Consider the following 26,781-nt stretch of genomic DNA (forward strand, 5'->3'; position numbering starts at 1 on the left):
TTCTTGGCTCCCCCTCCCAAACCCTTGTATCTGGAGGGAAATAAATGGAGTGGGGTCTTCTGTTCCCACTCTTCACTGAGAGCCAGTGGGCAAGGCTGCAAGGGAAAAATGGGTAAAAGTGGAGACAATGAACAATGACTGCAGTTACTGGCTCCACTCAAGGCCTGGGTGCAGTCCCATCCCAGAAGGGGCGTGCACCCGGTAATTAAGTAGAATGAACCCTGTGATCGAGCATTTACCTAAATCCTAGAAGAGAGAAGAGAGCCCAGGTGTTCGAACAAAGACTCCTCATTGCCTCACCTGAGCCCTGCAATTCCTTCAGGCGACAGAAAACCTAACGCTCAACTCTCAAACTGCAGCCCCTTTGGAGAAGAGAATGGTCACGGAAGGCTGGAAGAGAGTCGAGAATGAAGAGTCACCCACACTGTATCAGAGCAAATCCAGTATCTGAGCAGAGCTGCCCATGCCCAGGCTAGGGAAAAGCATCCAGCATGAGAACTGTGCAAACATACAGAAAGAGGGAGAGAGACAAGTGAGCAGGGGAAGGGAGGAGGAAAAGAGGCAAGGAGAGAAGGAAGGAAGGAACGAATGAAGGAACGAAGGAAGGAAAGGAGGGAGGGAGGGAGGAAGGGAGGAAGGAAGGAAGGGAGGAAGGAAGGAAGGACGGAGAAGAAGGAAGGAAGGAAGGAGGAGAGAGACAGAGAGAAAGTGGGGAAAAGGAAGAAGAGAGAATGGGAGGAAGGAAGAAAAAAGAACCCAAACTAGAAGACAGATGATAGGAGAAGGAGCAGAAAGAAATTCCTTATAATTGCTTCAAACTATATTGAATATTAATTTAATAAAGAAAGAGCTCAAAGATGAAATGAACACCCGATAGGATGAGATATAAAGCGGTATTGCAGACCTAAGGAAATAAATGAGGTGGGGGGGGTGGCAGGGGCAAAACAACAAACAATATTATTACAGAACTAATAAATTAAAAACAGCCAGAAACAGAATAGACATCAAGGAAAGTAGAATTACCGATATAGAGAAAAGGTTTGATATAATCTCACTGACTGATGATTTTTTAAAAGACAAAGAGAAGAAAGCATTTAGAGAGAAGTAAATGACATGGAAGACAGATAAAGATGACCAGGGGGCTGGGACTAGGGTACAGCAAGCAAGGCCCCTAGGACCCCAAATTTAAGGAGGCGCTCACTCTCAGCTACAGACTCTGTACTTGTGCAACCCTGAGAGTGAGCACCTCCTTAAATTTGGGGTCCTAGGGGCCTTGCTTGCTGTACCCTAGTCCCAGCCCTGAAGATGATGCAACACAAGTAAAAAAACAATAAATAAACAAACATAAATACCCAAAGAGATAAAATGGGGAAGGAAGATACTCAGATTGATTCAGCAGATAAGAACACTATTTGGAAGAAATTTTGATATAATATAGAATATTTAGCATTGAGACATATCCTAGTTGTGGTAAGCAGCTTCCAACATGGCTACAGAGATCCCTGCCTCTTGTATTCCCACCCTTGTGTGATTCCCTCCCCTTGAGTATGGACCGGACCTAGTGATGTGCTTCTTTTTTTTTTTTTTTTTTTTTTTTTCCCCCAAAGCCCCAGTAGATAGTTGTACATCATAGTTGGACATCCTTCTAGTTGCTGTATGTGGGACGCGGCCTCAGCATGGCCGGAGAAACGGTGCATCAGTGCGCACCCGGGATCCGACCCCGGGCCGCCAGCAGCGGAGCACGCGCACCCAACCACCAAGCCACGGGGCCGGCCCGTGACGTGCTTCTAATGAGTAGAATACAGCAAAAGTGATGGGGTTCCACTTCTGTGATTCGCGTATAACAGACGGTGACTCCTTTCTATCGCCTTCTCAGCCTGCCTGCCTGCTTCGATGCAGCAAGCTGCCATATGAAAGAAGCCAACATAGCAAGGAGGAACTGAGAGTGGACTCCAGCCAACAGCCTGCGAGGAGCTGAGGCCCACGATCCAAGAACACACACGGATCTGAATGCTGCCAACAACCACTGAGTGAGCTTGGAGGCAGATCCCTCCCCACTTGAGCCTTCAGGTGAGACCACAGGCCCTTGGCCAATGCCTTGATTACAGCCTTTGAGAGACCACGAAATCGGGGACCCAACTAAACTATGCCTGGGTTCCTGACTCACAGAAACTGTAGATAATAAATGTGTGTTGCCTTAAACTGTTAAGTTTTGGGGTGATTTGTTACATAGCAAGAGATAACTAATACACTAGCTAAACTATTGAATTTCTAGAATAAATAATAGGGGCCGGCCCGGTGGCGTAGCGGTTAAGTGCACGCACTCTGCTGCAGCGGCCTGGGGTTCGAATCCTAGGCATGCACCAAGGCACCACTCGTCAAGCCATGCTGTGGCGGCGTCCCATATAAGGTAGAGGAAGATGGGCACAGATGTTAGTGCAGGCCCAGTCTTCCTCAGCAAAAAGAGGAGGATTGGCAACAGATGTTAGCTCAGGACTAATCTTCCTCACCAAAAAAAAGAATAAATAATAAAATCTTCGGGTATCCAGATGGAAAAAGTGAATCAACATCAAGGATTTTTAAAAATTAGGCTGACTTTATTCTCCATAGCAACATCTGATACCAAAAGACAACAGAGCAAATGTTTGCAAAGTAATGAGAAAAGAACATACGAGCCAAGAATATTACACCCAGTTAGATGTCGTTACAGTAAAGAGTCAAAGAGGAGAAGACGATCTCAAACACGAAAGAGCCAAAGGAATACAATCTTTCTAGCCTTTTTTGGGGGACAGGAAGGGGATGACTAAAAACTACTTAACCTCAAAATCTACCCAGTTAGGAGCTGAAGCAGAATAAAGAACTCAGAAATGGAGAATCTATGTGAACAGACTGATAATGAGCATTGCATCTATTTAAATCTGGGACTACTGTCAAAAAACTATGAGGATTATGCTTAGAGAGCAGCCTGTGAGTGTTATAAATCTAGAAAAAGTAAAAATCATAATATAACTAACAAAAATCAGGAAGTTGGGGAGACAAGAAGAGGGGAGAGATGAGAAGGCTGGTGCTCTCTTTCATAGTCGGAATTCATCAATAAGTCCAAAGTTTTAAAATTAATTTGAAGTTAAACAATTCCTTTGATTTCACTTCATTTTCTTCAGGTAAATTCATATAAATTAATTAAACATTTTATGATTCCATTTATATGAAATGTCCAGAACAGGCAAATCTATAAAGACAGAAAGTAGACGAGTGGTTGCCTGGGCTGGGGGAGGGACAGGTTGGGAGAAAATGGGGAATGGCTGATAATAGATATGAAGTTTCTCTCTGGGGTGGTGAAAATGTTCTAAAATTGATGTAGTGATGATTCCACAACTCTGTGAATATACTAAAAATCACTGAATTGTACACTTGAAATGAGTGAATTGTATGTTATGCTAATTACATCTCAATAAATCTGTTTTCAAAATTACACTATCATATGACCCCAGGTTAATAAAAATATTTCTGAAAACATAAATCTGTGGGGCCGGCCCAGTGGTGTAGTGGTTAAGTCCGCACACTCTGCTTCAGCAGCCCAGAGTTTATGGGTTCAGGTACTGGACACGAACCTATACACCACTCATGAAGCCATGCTGTAGTGGCAGCCCACATATAAGGCAGAGGAAGACTGGCACAGACGTTAGCTCAGGGACAATCTTCCTCAAGCAAAAAGAGGAAGATTGGCAATAGATGTTGGCTCAGGGACAATCTTCCTTATGAAAAAAGAAAACCATAAATCTGTGTATATGTACAGAGAGACACATATAGAATGACGATCACCTCACTAAATAACAAAAGTGGAAGCAAATAGGCCAAGATGTTAACAGTAGTTGATCTGTGGGACGAGCATATGGATAATTGTTATTTTCTTTGTGTTTTTCTGCTTGTGCTTTTGTTTTTTAAGTTTCCCTCAAGTACAAATATAAAGATCATTTGATACAGGGTGGTGGGTTGAATCCTTGGTCCCAACTCTTGACTCCCCTGTGACAGAATGACGTATCCACACCCACAACAGGTGGAGTCCCCCAGAGCCAAATCCTTGGTCCTTTCCTTTTCTCTTTCCTCTCCGCACTCCTCCCTTGTGGTCTCATTCAGTCTCATGGCTTTAAATAACCAGCCTAGACCTCTCTCCTGAATGGCAGACTCGCATATATCCAACTGCCTCTTAACACCTCCAGTTGAAGTCCTAAGAGGCACCTCCAATTAAACACGTCTAAAATTGAATTCCTAATCCCACTGCCTCCAAAAACAAAACCCTGCACCTCCCTCAATCTTCCATCTCTGTAAATGGCAACTCCTTGCTTCCCATAGTTCAGGCCAAAAACTCTGGAGTCACCATCATCTCCTCCCTTTCTTTCACACTCCACACCCAACCCGTCAGGAAATCCTGTTGCTTCTATTTCCAAAATATACACAGAATCTGACCACTTCTCCACACTTCCTACTCTGGTCCGATCCACAATCATCTCTCGCCTGTATCATTGGAAAACCTCCCAATCAGTTTCCGTCTTTCTGTCTTTGTCCTTTTTCATCTATTATCAACACAGCAGCCAGAGACCCTGTTAAACCACACGGTAGATAGTTACAGAATTGGTCCCCAATTAATCATGCTTCCTGGTACTCACACCCTTGTAGAGTCTCTTCCCACAGAGAAACTGGGCTGGCCTTACACCTTGCTTTGACCAGTAAAAACAAGGAGGAAGTGATGCTGTGCCATTCCTGGCCTAGGCCTTAGGAGACTTTGCAGCTTCCACTTCTGCTTCCTAGGAATGCTGCCCTGAGACTGCCATGCAAAACTGGGTTAGCCTGGTGGACGATGAGCGGCCACCTGGAGGAGAACCGAGGAGCCCCAGCCGACAGCCAGACATTAGTGAGGCCAGCTTGGATGTTCCAATCCAGCCAGTCTCCCAGGTGAAAGCAGCCACATGAGCGAGCACAGGTGAAACCAGCAGAGAAACCATCCAGCCAACCCACAGAATCGTAAGAAATAATAAATTGTTGTTGTTTTAAGCTGCTAAGTTTTGGGACAATTTGTTACACAGCGAGTTAACTGATACAAACTATAAGTCAGATCACTTCACTTCCGTGCTAGAAATCCTCTAACAGTTTCCCATTTTACTTAAATTTGAAGCCAAAGTCATTGTATGTACAGGGCCCTACAGAATCTGCACCCCCACTGCCATCTCCTCTGACCGCATCTCCTCTGCTCTTCCCTGGCTTGCCCCACTCCAACCACGTTTCCCCAAACCACCAGACACGCATCCCCCCTCAAACAGCAAGGGCCTTTGCACATGCTGTTCCCTCTGCATGGAGGGCTTTTCCCAGCTCCACCCCCATATCCACATGGCTCTTTCCCTCACTTGCTTCAGCTTGCTCCTGAAGTGTCATCATCACAGTGAGGCCTCCCTTACCACCTTGCACTGCCCCATCCCTCTTCTTGTCCCCTTTCCCTGCTCCATTATTCTCTACAGAACTCATCCCCACCTAACATACCGTTTGTTTTATTACATACATATTTTTGCCTGTTTTGTTCACTGCTGTATCCCCAGAGCTTGGAACAGTGCCTGGCACACAGGAAACAGTTGATACGTGAGTGAACATTTCTGCTCATCCTGCCTCCCCACCACCTCCCCGTGGCCTCAGCTCTGCCCCTTGAGGCCTCTGCCCCCTCAGTCCTTGAGGCCCAGCAGGGGTTTGAGGGTGAAGGCTCAAGCCCCAGGTCTCCCACCTGTGAGACTGGAAGAGGAGCATGGGACAAAAGACCCCTGGGGCGGGCACACTTGTGGAGGCTTCACGGCCGCGCCCCCAGACATTCCTTCCTGCAATGTTGGATGCCAACAGAACCCAGGGCATGGTGGAGGAGGAGTCCTTGGAGCACTACGGCAGATTGTATGTTCCCACAACGGCCACTGCAGTATTTCCACGTGCTCTTTCAGATCACTGTTAGTCCCATCAAAAGACTGAAGCCATTTTCTCTCCCCTGAAATCCGAGCAAGAATTTGTGGCTTAAGCAAGGAATAGAATGCAGTGAAAGTGATGCTGTCCACCTTTCAAGGGTAGGTCATAAAGGCAGCACGGCTTCACCTGGCTTGCTATCTCAGGGCGCTAGTCCCTGGAACCCGGTCACCATGTTGTGAGGAAGCCCAGGCCACATAGAGCGGCCATGGGCGGGTGTTCTAGCCAATAGCTCCAGCTAAGGTCTCAGCCAAGAGCCAGCATCAACCATGAGACAGCCCCCAGCCTTTGATGATCCACCCCCGCATCCTGCCTAGTTAACCCCAAGTGGAAAAGAGATAAGTTATCCTTGCCCCCTACCTTGCCCAAACTGCAAATCATGAGCAAAATAAGTGTTTTAAACCACTAAGTCTCATTACATATCCATAGTAATAAGAACAAGCACAAAAGTTCATTTAGCTCCTCAAGGAAACCAAGAGGGAAGTACTAGCACTCCCATTTTATAGCTGAGAAAATTGAGGGCCCACAAAGTCAAAATCTTTCCCTAGCTCACACAGCTAGTAAGTAAAGAAGCAGGAACAATGTCTAGGTCTTGCAGATGCCTCAATGCCCATCCGCCACTCATGCCCCTCCATCTGGACCACAAAGCCCACCCAAGGGGGGACTGCCAATGTTCAGCCATGTCCTCCAAACACCAGGCCAGCGATGGTAGAGCCCCCTGCCTTGGGCTCGGTTCCTCCTCTGATCACAAACCTCTTCTCCTCTGAAGGGCAGCCACTCTGGGAAGAAGGCCAAGGAAGAGGATGTGAGCCAAGTCCTGCTGTGTGTGTCTGGATCCCAACTAACAGCCGAGAAGTCCACTTCCCCTGCCAAGCGGACTGGAAAGAGGGAAAAGACGGAACACTCCACACCTGCAGGTGGGCCACAGGGCACGGGCTCCCCCAGAGAAGGCCCCAGACCAGACTTTATATGCTCAGGAAACCTCATTGCCATAAAACATACAGCATGACTTGGCCCCTACTACAGGAAATTTGGAGGCAGGCACATGATGCTGCCAAAACCCCCTCCTTTCCACGCAATGCAGCTACAGCCACAAAAGCGGTGGGAGAAAAGCTACACTCGGCTGCAGACACTCATGTGCACACACATTGCACACAATTATCTACTTGCCCTGATACACATGTATGTGCACATTCATGCACAGACGTATATACAAAACAGCACACATGGACACACTCATACACACTCTGCATATATAGAATGAATATACATGTACATGCAATACACAGATAGCATGACTGTACAGGTACGCAAAGATGTATACACACAAGAGCACACATATCCACACTCATATTCACAGACCTGAATACATTCACACTCAGATGCACGCACACACCAGCACACTTGCCCGCATTCCCATGGGCCCTTCCTAAGAAACCCTATCAATTTCCCCCAGAGCCTATCAGTCTCCTCAGGACTTGCAGAAAATATGCAGGAAGAACTTTGGTTCCTGGAATCTGAGAAAGTGACGGGATGGAAGGATGGATGGATGGATGGATGGATGGATGGATGGATGGATGGGTGGGTGGATGGGTGGATGGGTGGATGGATGGATGGAAGGAAGGATGGATGGATGGATGGATGGATGGATGGATGGATGGATGGATGGATGGATGGATGGATGGATGGAAGGGTGGGTGGGTGGGTGGGTGGATGGATGGATGGATGGGTGGATGGATGCAAGGATGGATGGATGGATGGAAGAGGCTCAAGAGACTCTTCTTATTTCGAAGCTATTTTGAACAGAAGTCAATCCCTAAGCCCCCTTTGGATACACTTTCTGATACTGACTCCCAGAGGTCCCCTAAACCTAATGACAATCCTTCATGGTGGACTGCAGCCAGTTCCCACCCACTGAAGTTCTAGGGGTGATGGCATGTTCATGGACTACAGATTCCTGTATCCAATTCTCTACTAACACCACAAACTCAGAAGGTACAAAACCAAGCTGTTGATCTTCCCCCAAAAACCCACTGCTCCTGCCCACTTTCCTATCTCCGGTAATGGCCTTTCCCTCCTTCCAGCTGCACAGGCGAATATCCTAGAACTCGCCTTTGACTCTTCTTTCTCTCACATCCCACACTGAATCCATCAGCAAATCCCGATAGCTCTACCTTCAAAATATATCTATAGTCCAACCACTTCTCACCACCTCCACTGCTGCCACTCTCGTCCAAGCCCCATCGTCTCCACCTGGATTACGGCAGTGGTCTAACTCTTCTCTCTGCTTCTGTCCTTGCCTCCTCCAAGTCTGTTCTCAACAGAGAAGCCACAGTGACTGTATCAAACATAAGCTAACAACAGAAAAACAATAGAGAAAATCAATAAAACCAAAGTTGGCAGAAAAATTGACAAGCCTTTGGCTAAACTGACCAAGAAAAAAGGAGAGAAGACTCAAATTACTAAAATCAAGAAAAAAAGGGGACATTACTACCAATTTTACAGAAATTAAAAAGATTATAAGGGAATACTATGAACAATTGTATGCCAACAAATTAAACAACCTAGATGAAATGTACAAATTCCTAGAAAGTTGCAAACTACCGAAACTGACTCAAAAAGAAATAAAAGTCTTAACTGACCTACAACAAATAAATATTGAGTCAGTAATCGAAAAACTTCCCACAAACAAAAGCCCAGAAACAGATGGCTTCACTGGTGAATTCTACCAGACATCTAAAAATGAATTAACACAAATCCTTCACAAACTCTTCCAAAATGTAGAAGAGGAAGAAACACTTGTCAACTCATTCTATGAGGCCTTTACCCGAATACCAAAACCAAAGACATCACAATATTCCTTACGAATATAGATGCAAAACTCGTCAACAAAATACTAGCAAGCTGAATTCAGCAACACCTAAAAATGATTATACATCATAACCAAGAAAGGACTGATTCCAGGAATGCAAGGTTGGTTAAACACACAAATATCAATCAATGTAATACACCGTATTAATAAAATAAAGGACACCCACATGATTACCTCAACAGATGCAGAAAACATAAGCCAGATCTCCCGCTCCTCAGCACAAAACCCCATCTCACTTTCAGCAAAAACCAGTTCCATCTGATGCCCACAAAGCCCACGTGATCTGGTCCCCATCACCTCTCTGGCCTCATCTCCCTCTCTCCTTTCACTTCATACTAACCACAGTGTCCTTCTGGCTGTTTCTTTTTTTTTTTTTTTTTTTTTTTTGTGAGGAAGATCAGCCCTGAGCTAACATCCATGCTAATCCTCCTCCTTTTGCTGAGGAAGAGTGGCTCTGAGCTAACATCCATTGCCAATCTTCCTCCTTTTTTTCTTCCCCAAAGCCCCAGTAGATAGTTGTATGTCATAGCTGCACATCCTTCTAGTTGCTGTATGTGGGACGCGGCCTCAGCATGGCTGGAGAAGCGGTGCGTCGGTGCGCGCCCGGGATCTGAACCCGGGCCGCCAGTAGCGGAGCGCGCGCACTTAACCACTAAGCCACGGGGCTGGCCCCTGGCTGTTTCTGAAACCCACCAGGTACACTCCTGCTTCACGGCCTTTATGGTTGCTGTTCCCTCTGCCTGGAACACTGTTCCCCTAAATATCCACATAATTCACTCCTTCACCTCTTATTGGTCTTTTTTTTTTTTTTTTTTTATTGCAGTAACATTGGTTTATAACATTGCAAAAACTTCAGGTGTACATCATTGTACTTCTATTTCTGCATGGACTACATCATGTTCACCACCAAAATACTAATTACAACCCATCACCACACACATGTACCGAATTATCCCTTTCACCCTCCACCCTCCCCCCTTCCCCTCTGGTAACCATCTTATTGGTCTTGACTCAACAACCACCTTCTCCATGAGGCCTCTCTGGTCACAATACGTAAAATTGCAGCCCTCTCCCCCCAACACCCACACACTCCCTATCTCCCTTCTCCACTCTATTTGTCCTAAGCTTTTATTATCATTTGAAATTTTGTGAATTTTACTTATACATCTTGCCTGTTGACTGTCTCCCCAACTAGAATGTGAGATCCCTAAGGACAGAGATATTTCAGTCTGTTTTATCCACTGCTATATCTGCGGCATTTAAACTAGCATGTCACTTTATAGGCTCTCAACAAATACTTGCTGAATAAATGAATGACTGCAAATAGCTGGTCACTGAACCACACTCAGCAAGCAGTGATCACCCCCACCCCACCCCAAGGGCCTGACACTGTGCTTTGGGCTGAGAAAGATCAGAACCAACCAGGCCCAGCTGGGAGAGGAGTCAGAGCATAAGTAACCACGACCCAAGGAAGACAGTGCTGAGAACGGAGGATGGGGAGAGGGTCAGGCCTAGCAATCAGAGAAGGCTCCACAGAGAGATGGTGCTCCAGCCGGCCCATGAAGGCCCAGTACAATTCAGGCATATGGAAGGGATTTGGGGAGAGAGAACAGAGGGAGGGCCGGGATGTGGGAAGCATGGGGCATGTCCTGGGAATCAGGAGGGACCCTACATGGAGGACTACATGCAGGATAAGGCTACCTAGGTTTCAGGGCAGTTCCTGAGGGGCTTTGAATGCCAGGGTGAGAAGCTGCACTGAGTTCCAGAGGCACCAAGGAGCCATGCAAAGCTTTTGAGCAGGGAAGGTCTGTGGTGTCACTCTGGCAGTGTGGCAAGAACAGATTGTGGTGGGTGAACAGGAAAGGAAGGAGACCAGGGAGGTGGCTCCTGGAACAGCCTTGGAGAAAGACGGCAAGGCATGAGCCAGGAGAGGACAGAGGGGGCTGAGAGAAGAGGTAAGTTTGGAGGTGTTAAGAGTTTTATGATTAGTGTTGGTGTGGGCAGGGGGAGGATCTAGAGTCCAAATCTCAAGTCAGAACGTCCAGGCAGACCTTAGAGGCACAGACAGAGCCATGGAGGCGGGGATCTGTTCACGCGGTCCGGAAGGAACCGCACCACTTCTGGAAGGCTGGAGTTCTGGCGGCAGGGGCTCAGCGCCGCTGGGTATCATGCCAGGCCCAAACACGAGCAGCAGGGAGGAGCGGCTTCCCCGCACTGGAGGATGGACGCATCCCGGCCCCGCCCACCTTCCTGCCCCTCAGTCCCTCACCCTGGGGCAGGCCTAGAGAAGACTTTCTCCAGCTGGCTTTGTCAGCCAAAGCGCAATGTCATTTCTAGATGAGCCATCCAGCTCTGGAGATGCGCCAGGCTGCAGAGGGGGGGACAGCTGTGTCCCCAAAACACAGCCAAGGAGCCACCTCCCAGAGCCAACCAAGACAGTGGCAGAAGCAGAGCTGGCAGGGGGTCCGCAGCCCCAGCCAAAGCAGGGACAGCCTTTGATGGGGCCTCCATCTGCCCGGCCTCAGCCTGCCTGCAGGGTCAGGCCCATTCAGCCCCCACCAGCTGGAGATGATGGCCCCAGTCACTCTTCTGCTTCCTCAGCCAATAAACATTAAGGCACTGATTAGCGCCTAGTGTATGCCCAGCTCTGTTTCTCTCCCGTGGGGGTGACCAGGGTCAGTGAGGCATGAAGGACACAGATTTTGGAGTCTGCAGGGCTGAGTCTGAGTTTTGTCTGTTGCTGTCTCTGGTCCTCAGTTTTCCAATCTGTCAAGTGGGGTGAGAAAAACCCTTCCCCACGAGGGTGTCATAAGAACTAAATAAGAACAGGCGCAGAAGGGAACACTAACAGGACTCTATTCTCCAGGAATTTCAGCTGAAGCCCAACCAAGGCTGAGGACTCGGGTGGGAGGCACCCGCACTTTCAGAGAGGCTTTAGACACACCCTCAGGGCTTGGAGAGAGAAACGGAACTGACTTGTGCGGCCCCCAGCTTGTAGAGAAGAAGGCTGGAGACTCAGGCCGGGAGGATTTATTTGAAGAGTGAGAAAGCTGAGTGAGGGGCTTCTGGTGACCCACCCACAGAGAGGCCAGTGCCCGAGGAAGGAGACTGGCCTTTCTCCCTGGCTGGACGCTGGCAAAATGCTGAGCCTCCTGCACCAGGGCCACCCAAGGGGCATCCTTGCCGCATCTGCAAGCATGTCACCCGGGAGCAGTGGGAGTGGCTGCACCTCCTGAGCTCATCCAGGGGTCAAACGGACACCAAGGGGAGACAGGCTTGAGGGTCAGGACAGGGAGCCCCACAGGCGCCTGCCCGGGGAGACAGGGTCCAGCAGGAGGGGCCTGGAAGGGCAACACCTGAAGAGGAGCGGAGGGGAGCAGTGAGAGGACAGAGGTGATGATGTCACCTGCATCAGGGAATAGGACAATGCAGAAGCCAAGGCCAGAGGCCCAAAAAACTCACAAAAGTGCCCCCAAGAGAGGAGTCAGCCAGCACCCGGGCATCTGCCAAATGGAGGGCACCGACAGCAAAAACAACCCCGGACACAAGGAATGCTTGGCCCATTTCCGGTCATCCTTCCTCGCCTGCCCAACCTTGGAGGGGTCAGGAACCCCAGGGAGGGGGGCGTCGGGATGAGGGATGGAAATGAACAAGGAGAACCAAACCCACTAGAGCTGTCCTCTCCCTGATGCAATTTCTGGGCCTGGGTAGAAGCTTTCTTTTGTTTAGAAGTAGAACCAAAGTTTTCATTTCAATGGACCGGGCTTTTTAGTTCATGAGTGTGACTGGAAAAGCTATGGGATCTGGTCATGGGTGGGAGACAACCCAAACTAGTAGGAGAACAATAAAGCTGTTATTGATCTGCTTTCCAAGGCCAGCCTGCTCAGCGAACCCCGCGCACGCATGCGAGGGCCTCCGTGTCCACAGTGGTGGGTGCCCAGGGCCTTGCGACCGGGGAGGGACTGGGAAGGGGAGCTGGAACCCATCTTCCCATGATCAGTGGCCCCTTCCCATTCGGAGGAACAGACAGGGCTGGGGCTTTGGGGAGCCAGGGACGCTGCAGCACACTGGGATTCACGGGGTCTGGTCCCTGCCCTTCGGGCTCCCCGGCTCTGGACACAGCCCCACCCACACACCATGGTGCCCGAGAAGACCCAAACAGGCACTCAACTCAGGTGGGAACAGTGAATTCTCACGTGAGGATGGAGTAATCTGGAAAGGTTTTTGGAGGACGTGGCCTTTGAGTTGGGTCTTGCAGAAGGAGAAGGATTTCAGGATGCACAGAAGAGGCGAATGGTGGCCCTGGCGGAGGGAATGGACGCAACCAAAGGCTGGCAGGTGGTGTGAGGTGCATGAAGGGATGTGATGGGATACAGTTCCGGAAGATGTGATATTATCACGATGGTCACCTTTAAAGCAGTGTCCACATCGACTATGGCCAACCTGGGCCTCGCTTTCCTCATCTGTAATCTGAGGAGAGTTACCCTATTTCGCCTCAGGCTCACAATATGTCCTGGGAATAAATGAGTCCCATTATCTCCAATCAAAGCATTAACCAGGAGCTCAGAGGGCACACTTTAGAGTCAGAAAGGCTTAAGCTCATCCCGGTTCTGCCCCTTCCCAGCTGTAACTCTTGGTGAACCTCAGTTTACTTATCTGTAAAATGGGGGTAAGAAGCTGCACCTAGAAGGATGATCCACACAATGTACGTAAGGACCCGGCACAGTGTAATCCCATATGAACAGCAGTGCCCTACCCGCCCCGCCCCACCCCACCTCCACAGGGCCCTCACTTACATAGGAGACCGAGAAGGTGGTTGGGGCCAGGACCAGAGCCAGGTAGAGGCAGGGGGCTGCGGCAAGCAGGCTGGAGGCACAGATGAGGGGCTCAGCCCGCGGGTTGACTCTCTTGTACCTCCTCGAAACCTCTGCTCCCAGGATGACCCCAACGATGCCTGTCACGACAGTCAGTGCCCCAAAAATCAGGCTGATGGGAAAGAACAGAGAGGGGTTGGTCAGCCGGGTGGGGTCAGGATGGGGGTCCAGCCACCTGCCCCTGGTGCATGATCTGATACCTACAGGGAACGTGGCTGCAGGCCCCTTCCCCTCCCTCCTAACCAATGCTCCTGGGTCCTCGGGACTCTGATCAAGGACCATGTACCTCTCCTGCCCTCCCCTATCCCCTTTCCCATCTCACCCTTGGGAAGCCACTGGCCATGCGGGTGATCTGCCTAGTACCCCAGCACCCCAGTTCCCAGCCTGCCTCATCTCCAGCGACCTTCTCTAACCTCTTACCACCCAACACTGTCCCACTCAGAAATCTTAATTCTACCGTCCCACTCTGGCCCCAACCTCCTCGCCTTCTAGCCACCAATACTAACGGGAATGGAGGCAAGTGATCATTTATTTATTGAGCTCCTGTGATCCCCCTCCCCTTTATCTGGCATTGTGCACACCTCCCTCCTTGAACCTCATCCTTCCACTCTCTGTCTGTGAACTCCTCTCAAGCAGCCCCCTCCCAACTTCACTACCTTTCCCACCTACTCCTAGACCCACCTCAACTCCTCTTCGCGCGTCTTGCACCTCCCTCCTGTGGAAACCTGTCCCTCCAGGACAACCTCCATATAGGTCCCCAGAGGGTACTTTCTAAAATATAGATTTGACCACACTCCTGCCCACCACCTGCCCAAAATTCTCCACCAGCTTTCAACCATGCACTAGATTTGGTGCCAACTCATTGTGGCATTCACGGCCCTTGATGATCTGACCCTGGCTGACCTCAACCCCAACCGCCAGCTCCATTCTCCTCTGAACCCAGACTAGTTGCTGTCCCCACTTCATACTTTTATGCCTCTATCTGGACACCTTTCACTAGTTTTCCTACCTACTGAACTCCTACTCATCCTTCAAGACCCATCACAAATATCCTCTCTTTGGAGATGCCTTCCCGTGTCCCTTTGCTGATTCCTCCACTGCCTTCAGTTCCTATAGCACCTTCTGTGTCTCTATCATCAAAGCCAATCATGAGCCTGTGAATTCCTGGAGGACAGAGACCAGGTTTGGTTTACTTTCTTGACTCTGTGCTAGGAGCAGAGAACCCGGAATACAAGAGATTTGTGTTGAGCAAATGAGCTCATTGATCCATCCCAGAATTCCCAGGGAGACAGATGAAGAAGGCAAGCCTGAGAAAGGTTAAAACCAAGATTACCCAGCTGGTAAGCGACAGAGACAGGATTTGAATAAACATCTTCACCCTCCTGGTCCATCCTCCTCTCCCAAGCCTCCTTTTAAAGGAGCTCAAAGGGATGCTGAGACTGACCAGCGTGAACTCTGGAAAACACAGATGTAACCTGGACCTTTCCAGCCCCTCATTAGCTCCCTGTCATCCGGAGGGCAGGCTCCCGGCCAGCACTGCAGGACTGGCCCCTGCTGACCTGTGTAACCTCCCCTCTCTTCTCCCTCACTCACTCAGCACAAATAACCTGAGTTCTCCAAACTCACCGGATGCTTTCCACCTTCCTCACCTTGGCCCACGCTGTTCCCTTGGCCTGCATCTCCATTGCCTCCACCCACCCTTCTCCACCTGGCCAGCATCCCTTCCCAGACCCAAACATTTCTAGAAGTGTGGGATGGCCAGGCACCCTGCTATTACCTCCATGGCTCCCACCAAGACTTAAGAACATGACAGATGCAAGACTGTGGTTACTGACAAATGGAGTGTCACAAAATCCCACGTTTCCTCTAAATAACTTCTGTGAAATGTCCATCCCACAGGATGAGGAACTAATACGTTTATTCCCCTGCCCCATCCACTTGGTTTATAGGAGAGAGTGTAGAGCCCAGAGAGGGCAGGGACCTGCCCGAGGTCACACAGTCCCTCAACGGCAGACCCAGGGCCTTCTGGCCCTCTGCCCACCAGACGAAGTATGTGTGTCCCTAGGCAGCTTAAAGGTGCTCACCGAACCTTCCCAGCCTTCCAAGCTGTGCAAGACTCCAGCTCAGCCCAGTCAAGTGACCCCCAATCCCGGATGAATGCTACCCGCCTCTGAGTCCTGGTCTGAGCCGGCCTTGGCAGGTTCTTGAGACCTTTGTGAGACTTAGGATTGATTATCCAGACAGGCAATGTAGACAGGGCCCCTCACCGGCTCCTGAGCAGGAGGTGTGGCCAGAAGACACAGCCAGCCACCAAGTCCCGCCACCCCCACAAGGCCTGCCCAGAATCAGACTCTCAGAGCCAAGGGGGTCCTTAAAAGCCTGCTAGTTCGAGCAAGTAGTCAAGACAAAGACATAAAAGGGGGGGGGGCCGCCCAGTGGCACAGCGGTGAAGTGCACAAGCTCCACTGAGGCAGCCCGGGGTTCACAGGTTCGGATCCCGGGTGTGCAGCAACGCACTGCTTGTCAAGCCATGCTGTGGCGGCGTCCCATATAAAGTGGAGGAAGATGGGCACGGATGTTAGCCCAGGGCCAGTCTTCCTCAGCAAAAAGAGGAGGATTGGCAGATGTTAGCTCAGGGCTAGTCTTCTTCACAAAATAAATAAATAAATAAATAAAAGGGATCCAAATTGGAAAGGAAGAAATAAAACTGTCACTATGTGCAAGTGACATGATTTTATATATAGAAAACCCTAAAGAATCCACCAAAAAACTATTAGAAATAATAAATGAATATAATAAAGTTGCAGGGTACAACATCAACATAAAAAGAATCAGTTGCATTTCTATGCACTAACAATGAACTAGCAGAAGGAGAAATCAAGAATACAATTCCATTTACAATTGCAACGAACAGAATAAAATACCTAGCAGGCCGGCCCCGTGGCTTAGCAGTTAAGAGTGCGTGCTCTGCTGCTGGTGGCCCGGGTTCAGATCCCGAGTGTGCACCGATTCACCGCTCCTCCGGCCATGCTGAGGCCGTGTCCCACATACAGCAACTAGAAGGATGTGCAGCTATGACATACAACTATCTACTGGGACTTTGGGGAAAAAAAATAAATAAATAAATATTTTTTAAAAAAAGAATAAAATACCTAGGAATATATTTAACCAAGGAGATGAAAGACCTGTACACCGAAAACTATGACATTGTTGAAAGAAATCAAAGACACAAAGAAATGGAAGGATATTCCATGCTCACGGATTGGAAGAATTAACATAGTTAAAATGTCCATATTACCTAAAGCAATCTACAGATTCAATACAATCCCAATCAGAATCCCAATGACATTCTTCACAGAAATGGAACAAAGAATCCTAAAATTTATATGGAACAACAAAAGACCCCGAATAGCTAAAGCAATCCTGAGAAAAAAGAACAAAGCTGGAGGCATCACAATCCCTGGTTTCAAAGTATACTGCAAAGCTATAGTAACCAAAACAGCATGGTACTGGCAGAAAAACAGACACACAGATCTATGGAACAGAATCGAGAGGCCAGAAATAAACCCACACATCTATGAACAGCTATTTTCAACAAGGAAGCTAAGAACATACAATGGAGAAAGGAAAGTCTCTTAAATAAGTGGTGTTGGGAAAACTGGACAGCCACGTGCAAAAGAACGAAAGTAGACCATTATCTTACACCATCCACAAAAATTAACTCAAAATGGATTAAAGACTTAAATGTAAGACCTGAAACCATAAAACTCCTAGAAGAAAGCATAAGCAGTATGCTCTTTGACCCGGGTCTTAATTTCTTTCTGGAGCTATTTCCTCAGACAAGGGAAACAAAAGAAAAAATAAACAAATGGGACTACGTCAAACTAAAAAGCTTCTGCACAGCAAAGGAAACAATCAACAAAACAAAAAGACAACCTACCAATTGGGAGACAATATCTGATAAGGTATTAATATCTAAAATATATAAAGAACTCATACAACTAAACAACAAAAAAAACAAACTACTCGATTAAAAAATGAGAAGAGGATCTGAATAGACATTTTTCCAAAGAAGACATACAGATGGACAACAGGCATATGCAAAGATGTTCAACATCACTAATTATTAGGAAAATACAAACCAAAACCACAATGACATATCACCTCAAGCCCATTGAATGGCTATTATTAAAAAGACAACAAATAACTAGCGATGGCGAGGATGTGAAGAAAAAGGAACCCTTGTACGCTGCTGGTGGGAATGCAGATTGGTGCAGCCACTATGGAAAACAGTATGGAGATTTCTCAAAAAATTAAAAATAGAAGTACCATATGATCCAGCTATCCCACTTCTGGGTATTTATCCAAAGAACAGGAAAACACTAATTTGAAACAATAAATGCACCCCTATGTTCATTGCAGCATTATTCACAATAACCAAGACTTTGGAAACAACGTAACTGCCCATCAACGGATGAGTGGATAAAGAAGATGTGGTATATGTGTACAATAGAATACTACTCATCCATTAAAAAAAAGATGAAATCTTGTCATTTGCAACAAGATGGATGGACCTTGATTAAGCAAAATAAGTCAAAATAAGCAAAATAAGTCAGACAGAGAAAGACAAATGCCATATGATTTCACTCATATGTGGAAGATAAACACATAGATAAGGAGAACAGATTGGTGGTTACCAGAGCGGAAGTGGGGTGGGAGGAGGGTGAAGAGGGTAAAGGGCACATTTGTAAGGTGACAGATGGCAACTAGACTTTTGGTGGTGAATATGATGTAGTGTATACAGAAGTCAAAATATAATGATGTACATCTGAAATTTATATAATGTTATAAACCAATGTTACCTCAATTTAAAAAAAAGCCTGCAGGGGCTGGCCCCGTGGCTTAGCAGTTAAGTGCACGAGCTCCACTACTGGCAGCCCGGGTTCAGATCCTGGGCGCACACCGATGCACTGCTTCTCCGGCCATGCTGAGGCCACGTCCCACATACAGCAACTAGAAGGATGTGCAGCTATGACATACAACTATCTACTGGGGCTTTGAGGAGAAAAAAGGAGGAGGATTGGCAATAGATGTTAGCTCAGAGCCGGTCTTCCTCAGCGAAAAGAGGAGGATTAGCAGGGATGTTAGCTCAGGGCTGATCTTCCTCACAAAAAAAAAAAAAGAGAGCCGGCCCCATGGCTTAGCGGTTAAGTGCGCGCGCTCCACTGCTGGCGGCCCGGGGTTCGGATCCTGAGCGTGCACCAATGCACTGCTTCTCCGGCCATGCTGAGGCCGCGTCCCACATACAGCAACTAGAAGGATGTGCAGCTATGACATACAACTATCTGCTGGGGCTTTGGGGGGAAAAAATAAATAAATAAAAAATTATAAAAAAAAAAAAAGAAAGAAAGAAAAAAAAATAAAACTTAAAAAAAAAAAAAAAGCCTGCAAGTTCTACACTGATCCTCTGTACAACAGCCCTGGCAAGCATCTGTCCGACTCCTACTTACATGCCCCCAGGGGTGGGAAGCTCATTACTGCCCCCCTGCAGCCCCTTCCATCTGGGCCAGCTCTGAGTGTTGGAAGTTCTCCCTCTGGCAGAGCTGGAATCCTGCGTCCTGCAGCTTCCTGCCCCCGCCCCACCCTTACCTTGGGGTTTATCCTAACCAAGGAGAGTGTATTAATAGCTGAGGTCTGTGCAGAACTCCAACACCGGGACCTCCTACCCACTCTGTGGTAGGCTAAATAATAGCCCCCCAAGATGTCTACGTCCCAGTGTCTAGAACCCGTGAATGTTAACCTTATATGGCGAAATAGACCCTATCGAGGTGATTAAATTAAGGATCTTGAGATGGGAAGATTATCCTTCATTATTCAGGTGGGCCCTAAATGCAGTCACAAGTGTGCTTATAAGAGGGACGCAGAGGGAGATTTGAGACAGAAGAGGAGAAGGCAATGTGACAATGGATGTAGAGGTTGGAGTGATCCAGCCACAAGCCAAAGAATGCCAGCGGCCACCGTAAGCTGGAATAGGCTCCCCTGGAGCCTCCAGAGGGAGTGTGGCCCAGCCGAACTTGATTTTGGCCCAGTGAAACCATTCTGGACTTCTGGCCTCCGGAACTATGAGGAAATAAATTTCTGTTATTTTAAGCTACAGGGTTTGTGATCATTTGTTACACAAGTTGAGTTAGAGGCAGAGGCTGAAGCTAAGCAAATGGGAACTGACCAGTCAGGAATACACACCCACTTAAGGCCTGATGTGAAATCTAGTCCTGTTTTTTTTCCCCACTTTTTCAAGCTGCTGTGGGACTTTTAGGACTCAGTCTGTGCCTCCTGGGAGATAAGAATCTAGCTGTAGAGCCAAGACAAACATCACCTACTCATTCGATGCATTCATTCCTGCATTCACTGGATGCTTTCCCTGAGCACCCACTATGTGCCAGAAAGCCAATCCCAGCTCAGTGGGGAGATGTTCAAGTCAATTAATAGGAACAGGGAGTCTCCAGAGGCAACAGGACATGCAGCTCAGGAGCACCAGCTTTGGAGTCAGAGGGATTTGAATCCTGGCTCTGCTATTTGTTAGCTGTGTGACCTTGGACAAGTTACTTAACCTCTCTGATCTTTCATCTCCTCATTTGTAATACAGGAATAATAGAGTTTATTATTATAAAACCTCAGAGGGTTTTTCACGTAAAATGCTTAGCATAGGGCCTTAACTAAAGCGTAAGAAGTAGCAATGAGAAAAGAGAAGGGAGCTACGGGCAGAGGGCACAGCTTGGGCAAAGGCACAGACAAGTGAGAGGGCATGGAATATTCTGGGAATTACATGAAGCTCTCCCTGAGCGTCAGGGAGTGAGGTGGAGGCAAGAGAGGAGGCTGGGGAGAAGGAAGTAGGCAGCGGAGAACTGGTGTCACTGAGGCCTCAGGGAGCATGGGGCTCCAGGGAAGAGCACGGGGCCTGAGGAACACTGAGGAGCCCAGGGGGCAGGATCAGCGACGAGGAGGGGACCACAGGGAGACTGAGAAGCATCAAGCGGAGAGGAGGAAACGGGATTGAGGGTTTCGAGGAGGAGGAAATAGCAGGTAAGAGAGGATTGCGATGTGTCCCCTCAATCAGGAGGTCACTGAGTCCTTGGCGAATGGGCTCAAAGGTGGTGGGGACAGGAGCCCAGTAGGGCGTGCAGGGCGGGGGGGGGACATTCCCCGAGGGCAGAGTGCCTGCCTGCTGTGTGACTCTGCTCTCCACCCTCCACACCCTCCCAGCAGCTTTCCCAGGAGCCAGAGAACAAACGAATGCAGGTGTAAAATCCCCGAGCCAGGTAAGTAGAGGCATGCCCATGCCTCAATTTGCTCTCTGTAAAATGGGATGACCTCACAGAAGACACTATGGGTCCCTCTGAAGGAAGGTTGCCTAAGACTCCCATCATCCCACAGGCTCCACAGAAGCCTCACCCCCCTCCAGTGCCTTCTGGACCCCGCAGCAGCCCCAAGCGTGGGAAGACAGGGACTGGGGCCCAGAGAGGACAAGGGAGCTGCCTGTGGCCACCCACGATGGCAGGAGCTCAGCCAGAGCCAGAACAAGCCCTCCTGCCTGCCAGCTGGGCCCCAAGCCTGGTGTCTTCACAGAGCAGTGTGTGCCCAGAGAGACTGAGTTTGGGGGCTCAGAACCTCCTGAGAACTTCCCCATCAAGAGCCCCCCAGACCTGGGCCAAGTGCCCCGGGCTCCCAGAGGCCCCTCACCTGTCCTGGCTGCTGCACGGCTCCTGGAAGCAGGGCTGCTGCAGCCCATGCACCACACGGGCCTCGAACAGAAACTTGGGGACCCAGAAGCCCAGAGCTCCAGTCACAAAGGCCATGGCTGTCACTCCAAGAGTCGACCACAGAAAACTCCAGCTGCAAGAGAAAACCCCCTGGCTGAAGCCGGGAGAGAGCTGGGGCTGCAGGGGCCTGCCTGCTCCTGACGGCTGCCTCCCCACGCCGGGGCACTCAGGTCACCCGGGCACTCAGGCAGGCTCCAGCCTCTGGACCCTTCGGGCATTCTCTAAGAACCCTGCACATCTCACCTCCACACCTGTGCCTTCCTCCCTCCTCTCTGCAGAACCAACTCTTCCCATCCTGGAAGGCCCAAATTCAACATCACATTCTCCAAGGGACGGTCCCTGCTGCCCCCACCTTCCTCCGAGTGCCCTCCACTGGTCTCGTGGCTCCATAACAAAGAGAGTCAGGTCCTGTCTGTGCCCCATATTTCAGTAAATCATGAGGCCTGGGAGTGCAGTGGACTTCTGTCTGCCTCATCAACCACGCCTGGGAGAGAGGATGGATACGCTCCCAGGAGGCTTGGAGAGGGGAGTCATTAATTCCCGGCACCCTCCCGACAACCCCGGGAAGCGGGCAGGCTGGAGAATTATGTCCGTTGAATAAATGAGGGAAGTGAGGCTCCAAGTCTCAGGTCACTCAGGGATAAGGCAGGGGCAGAGCCAGGCGGGAGCTCATGCCGCCTCCCTCCCTCCCTCCTTCCCTCCCTCCCGGCTCCTAGTCCATCACATGGCAAGGCAAAGGGGGTAGCCAAGTGAGGGAAGGCATCTCAGTTGGTGAGTGGGAGCTCAGAGGAGGAAGAGGGTTGTGAACAGTGGGACAGTCAGGGAGGGCTCCCTGGAGGTGGAGAGAGGGAGGTCAGTGATGCTGGGGCAAACAGAGGGGTTTTGGGTGGCACATAGGGAGGATCAGGGACACTCACTTTCTGCCCAGGTATCTGACGTCCTCACACCAGCTGCTCCTCAGGCCCCCCATGGCCACCTCCCCCTGCTTCTCAGCAGCGCCCCGGGGCGGGTCTGGAACCAGCACGATAAGCAGGATCAAGGCCATGGCTTCCAGGCAGGGCATGACCTGGGGACAGGAGGGTCTAGGAAACTCAGGGTCACACACTCCTGTGACCCCGGAGATCCTGGGGGGTTACTGACCTCTGTGGTCCGGGCTCTTAGGATGCTCTGCGCCTTGGCGGGGGCAGAGGGGGCTCATTTCCTGGGTGCTGGTTACACACAAAGCTTGACAGACAACTGTTTCTCACCCCATCACCCCTGAGAGCACAGCCTCTCTGGGGAGTGGGGTCCTCTGGGATTTCATTTAATCCCTGTCTGTCCAGCACAGACACTGCTCTCTTGGGATCAGTGAGCCCGACGTGGTCGAGCACTGGAGCCCTGACGACGCTGGCCCTGACTCCTGAGCACGTGCTGCCCCATAACTGTCCTCTTTCCGGGCCCACACCTCCTCCTGCCTCCCAGCCCTGCCCCAGTATCTTTCCACCCCTTGTCTCATGAATCCTCCAGATCCCATAAGCACTACTCCCCCTACTTTACAGATAGGCAAAGTGAGGCTCTGAAGACAGAGGTGACTTGCTCGAGGTCACACAGCTAGCAACTGAGCAGCCGAGATTTGAACCAGGGCTGCGACTTCCATGGTCCACGTTCCACATGAGGCCCCAATGTCTGAAGCTGCCGACCCCTGACCACCCTGCAGGGTGCAGGTACCGTGCCAAGTGGCTAAGGCCACTGGAGGCTGGAAAGTCCCTGCCGGCCCAGGGGGAAAGCGGAGGAAAGAAAAGGAAGCTGGACTCACTCGGAGGGCCCAGTGCCAGCTTCCAGTCAGCGCCGTCACAGCCGACCCCAGCACGTAGCCCAGACCACTGCAACAGAGGAGCAGGGACGTGGGCGGTGAGGGCAGGGAGGCAGGCCCAAGGCCCCAAGGCCCGCCTGAGCCGCGGTGCCCCCACCCCAGGGAGCTGGCTCTCTGAAGCCCATAGTCCTTTCCCTGGGAGCAGTGAGCCACGTGAGGCCCAGATGTCCACTGCCCTTGGTCAAGTCACCGGTGACCTCTGGCTCCCGGCCCATCCTCAGCACCACTGTCCACTGTCTCCCTATACGAGGACCCCCTGCCCTCTCTCCCAACGCCCAGCCCCTCCTGAGTCAGGTGACTTCAGGAAACCCGGGTCAGAGCTCAGGGGCCTGGCTGCAGACCCCACTCTGTCCTTCCCGCTGCGGGGGGCCCGGCCGGCCCTAACGCACTTCCCTGCCTCGCCTCCCAGAGCCGGCCCTCCCTGTGCAGGCCTCTCTGCCACGCTGCTCTTTGTCACCCCTTCCGGGAGTCTACTAGCACGCGGGGAGCATCTTTATCATCTCTAGTCCTCACACAGCCCATCGGTGGTGCTATTGCCCCCATTTACAGATGAGGAAACTGAGGCTCAGAGAGGCAAAGTGACATGGTGAGGGAAAGGTACAGTTGGGATGCAGATCCCAGCCTCCTAGTCTGATGTCTCCTACCCCCAGCCCAGCTCCAGTTCTGACTCCTTTGGGCCTCAGTTTACCACCCAAGGAAGTGGGTCCAGGGTGATACCAACCTTCCAACAGGGATGAAGATGTAGAAGATGGCCAGCACCCGGATCCGCTGGTCCCTCACAAAGAGATCGCCCAGGATGGTGGGCGCAATGGTGGAGTAGCTTGCTGTGCCAATGCCCACGGCTCCCCGGGACAGGAAGAAGAGCCAGGAATACTGGGCAAGCCAACACAAGACCAGGGTGAGTTCCAGAAATCACCCACGGGGCAAGGGACCCGAGGACTTGTCAGAGGGGCTGAGGGCACCTGGTGACACGTGCCCCCAGGGGAGGAAGAGGGCATCCGGGCTACAAACACCTCACTATCTTCCCAGCCCAGGTTCCCCAAATCACACGGGTGCCCCCCGATGGCGCCTGCAGCCACCGCCTGCCCCCATGCCCGAGGAGCCCTTGTCCTGGGCATCGCCTTTGCCAACGAGGCCAGTTCTCCCAGACAGTAGCTGTTACCCCAACCCCGTCCCTAGCACAGTCGGAGGAAATGAAGCCACGGGCAGCAGCGGGGGGTGCAAGAGAGGAAGGCTCCTGTTAAGAAAGTCTAACGGGGGCCGGCCCCGTGGCTTAGCGGTTAAGTGCGCGCTCTCCACTACTGGCGGCCCGGGTTCGGATCCCGGGCGTGCACCGACGCACCGCTTCTCTGGCCATGCTGAGGCCGCGTCCCACAGCAGCTAGAAGGATGTGCAGCTATGACATACAACTATCTACTGGGGCTTTGGGGGAAAAATAAAATTAAAAAAAAAAAAAAGAAAGTCTAACGGGCTCCTCTCTGAGCCCTGGAAGGCAACCCCCGAGCCAGCCTGGAGCCTGGAAGGGAGCACAGGCAGCTGCACCCTGCTCTGATGGGACTGGATCAGGGAGGAAGCAGGTGAGGGAAGGTCCCCTGGGGCCTGTGCAAGGGTGAGGGCACCTACCCGGGGGGAGATGAAGGAGCTGGAGAGGCCTGCTCCGGACCAGAGCAGGATCCCAAAGCTCAGCGTGGCTTTGCGGCTGTGTCGGTCGCCCAGGTAGCCAAACACGGGTGCAGACAGCAGCAGGCAGCCGATGAAGACTGGAGGAGACAGGCAAGGGGCAGCATGCATCCCCCTACAAGGGTGGGTGGGCAGACGGGCCCAGCAGGCCCCCAGAAAGGCCCTGGCTCAGACGCAACAAGCTGGCACCTTGGCAGTGGGTCGAGGCCAGAAGGAGGTGAACCCCTCCCTGCCTAACACATAACCCACTGCCCAGAGTCAGGGGACTGGGACGTGGGAGATGGGGGGGTGGGCCTGGGCTCAAATCCCGCGTCTGCTACCTGCTCACTGTGCAGCCTCGGGCTACTAACTCCACCTCTCTGAGCATCACCCCAACACTGGAGAAGTCAACACACCCTCTGATGCTGTGTAAAGGTGAAACAGATGTGAACACGCAGCCTGGCACGGAGCTGCCAGTGCTTGGTGCCTGCCAGTGCCCTGTCTGCAAGAGCACGCCTGCCCGCTGTGAGCCTGACGTTGGGACTGGCCTGATTTTGCTCTCACACCCCTGCTGCGGGTAGGGGGTGGAGGAAGGGAGGGAGGTCTGCCTGGGCCTGCTTTTAGCAGATGAGCAGGGTTTAGAATGAGCCCAGTGATTCCTGGAGCCTGGAAAAGCGTTGGTTTTCCTAAGTAGGTAATACCTTCCCCTGACGTTGTCAGTTGCATTTATCCCATTTTTAAAAGTAAACCCTCATGAATTGGCGACTGGATTAATGAATACGTTTGTTATTCTGTGAAGACAAAGAAACCGCCACGTTTTTGCCTGACGATACCACACGGTTAGGTACCCTCACTGCTTCTGTTCCTTAAATGAAATCGCCTCCACCCTCCGAGGAGGGTGTGTCCGCTGCCAAAGAGAGCTGGCAGGTGGCAGGGGACAGCCTGGACCCTCCTCCACCCGGTCCCCCCATCCAAGGGCCTCAGGCTTTGGAGGGCCCCGCCCAGTGTCTGGGTCTCCATTCACTGAGCACGGATGATTGACATTTCCTCAGCCCAATGAGTGTCCAGATTGGGCCCGGGTCAGGTTCCAGTCCCTCCCACTCTCCCCTGACTCGCTTGAGTATTGGGTTGAGCCATACGCAATTGCGGAAATTAGGCCAGTTTTGACCTACAAAAGCGGCAATTTAATATGGTTCGACCTAATACTCCACAGAGAATGGTCTTTGGTGTCAATGGCATTTAAAATTTTAATAGCTACTGGCAAAATAGGCCTCCGAAAAGGCTGTATCAGTTTACGCTTGCATAGAAGTCTGTGCCAGCACCCTTGCTGACACTTATGATCAATCATTTTATTGTCATTCATCTAATGCTTGCAAAACAAATGTCTCTGATGTTGTAATCTGCGTTGTCTTTATTCCCAGTGAGGCTGAGCAGCAATTCCTGGGCTCGCATCCTCTGCTCATTTTCCTATTGGGCGCTTTGTTGTTTGGAAATAATTTCTCCCCATGCTTTACATTTGTATTCAGGATTTAAAATGCAAATTCTGGGATTGAACTACCCGGGCTCATATCCTGACCCCACCACTTCCCAGCTGTGTGACCTTGGGCAAATTCCTTAACTCTCCTGTTCTGCTTTCATCAACTATACAATGAGATAGTCATAGTACTTCCCTCACCAGGTTATTAAGAGGATTAAATAAAATAAAGT

General features: G+C 50.5%; 1 protein-coding gene across 2 annotated transcripts in view; it reads right to left on the reverse strand.

The window, feature by feature from the left end:
* The window catches only part of SPNS3 (SPNS lysolipid transporter 3, sphingosine-1-phosphate (putative)), a 46,940-nt gene that overhangs the window by 12,643 nt on the left and 7,516 nt on the right, over window positions 1-26,781 (reverse strand). For both annotated transcript variants that reach the window (XM_087440607.1, XM_087440608.1), the window contains exons 3-8: window positions 25,039-25,175; window positions 24,137-24,288; window positions 23,359-23,425; window positions 22,481-22,629; window positions 21,484-21,636; window positions 13,666-13,855 (exon numbers count right to left, since the gene is read on the reverse strand). In XM_087440607.1, the coding sequence (XP_087296733.1) occupies window positions 13,666-13,855; window positions 21,484-21,636; window positions 22,481-22,629; window positions 23,359-23,425; window positions 24,137-24,288; window positions 25,039-25,175 (848 nt within the window). The remainder of the gene's footprint in view (window positions 1-13,665; window positions 13,856-21,483; window positions 21,637-22,480; window positions 22,630-23,358; window positions 23,426-24,136; window positions 24,289-25,038; window positions 25,176-26,781) is intronic.

This window comes from Ceratotherium simum, chromosome 16 (genome assembly GCF_057802395.1).
Source record: "Ceratotherium simum simum isolate JZ-2026a chromosome 16, ASM5780239v1, whole genome shotgun sequence".
Taxonomy (NCBI): domain Eukaryota; kingdom Metazoa; phylum Chordata; class Mammalia; order Perissodactyla; family Rhinocerotidae; genus Ceratotherium; species Ceratotherium simum.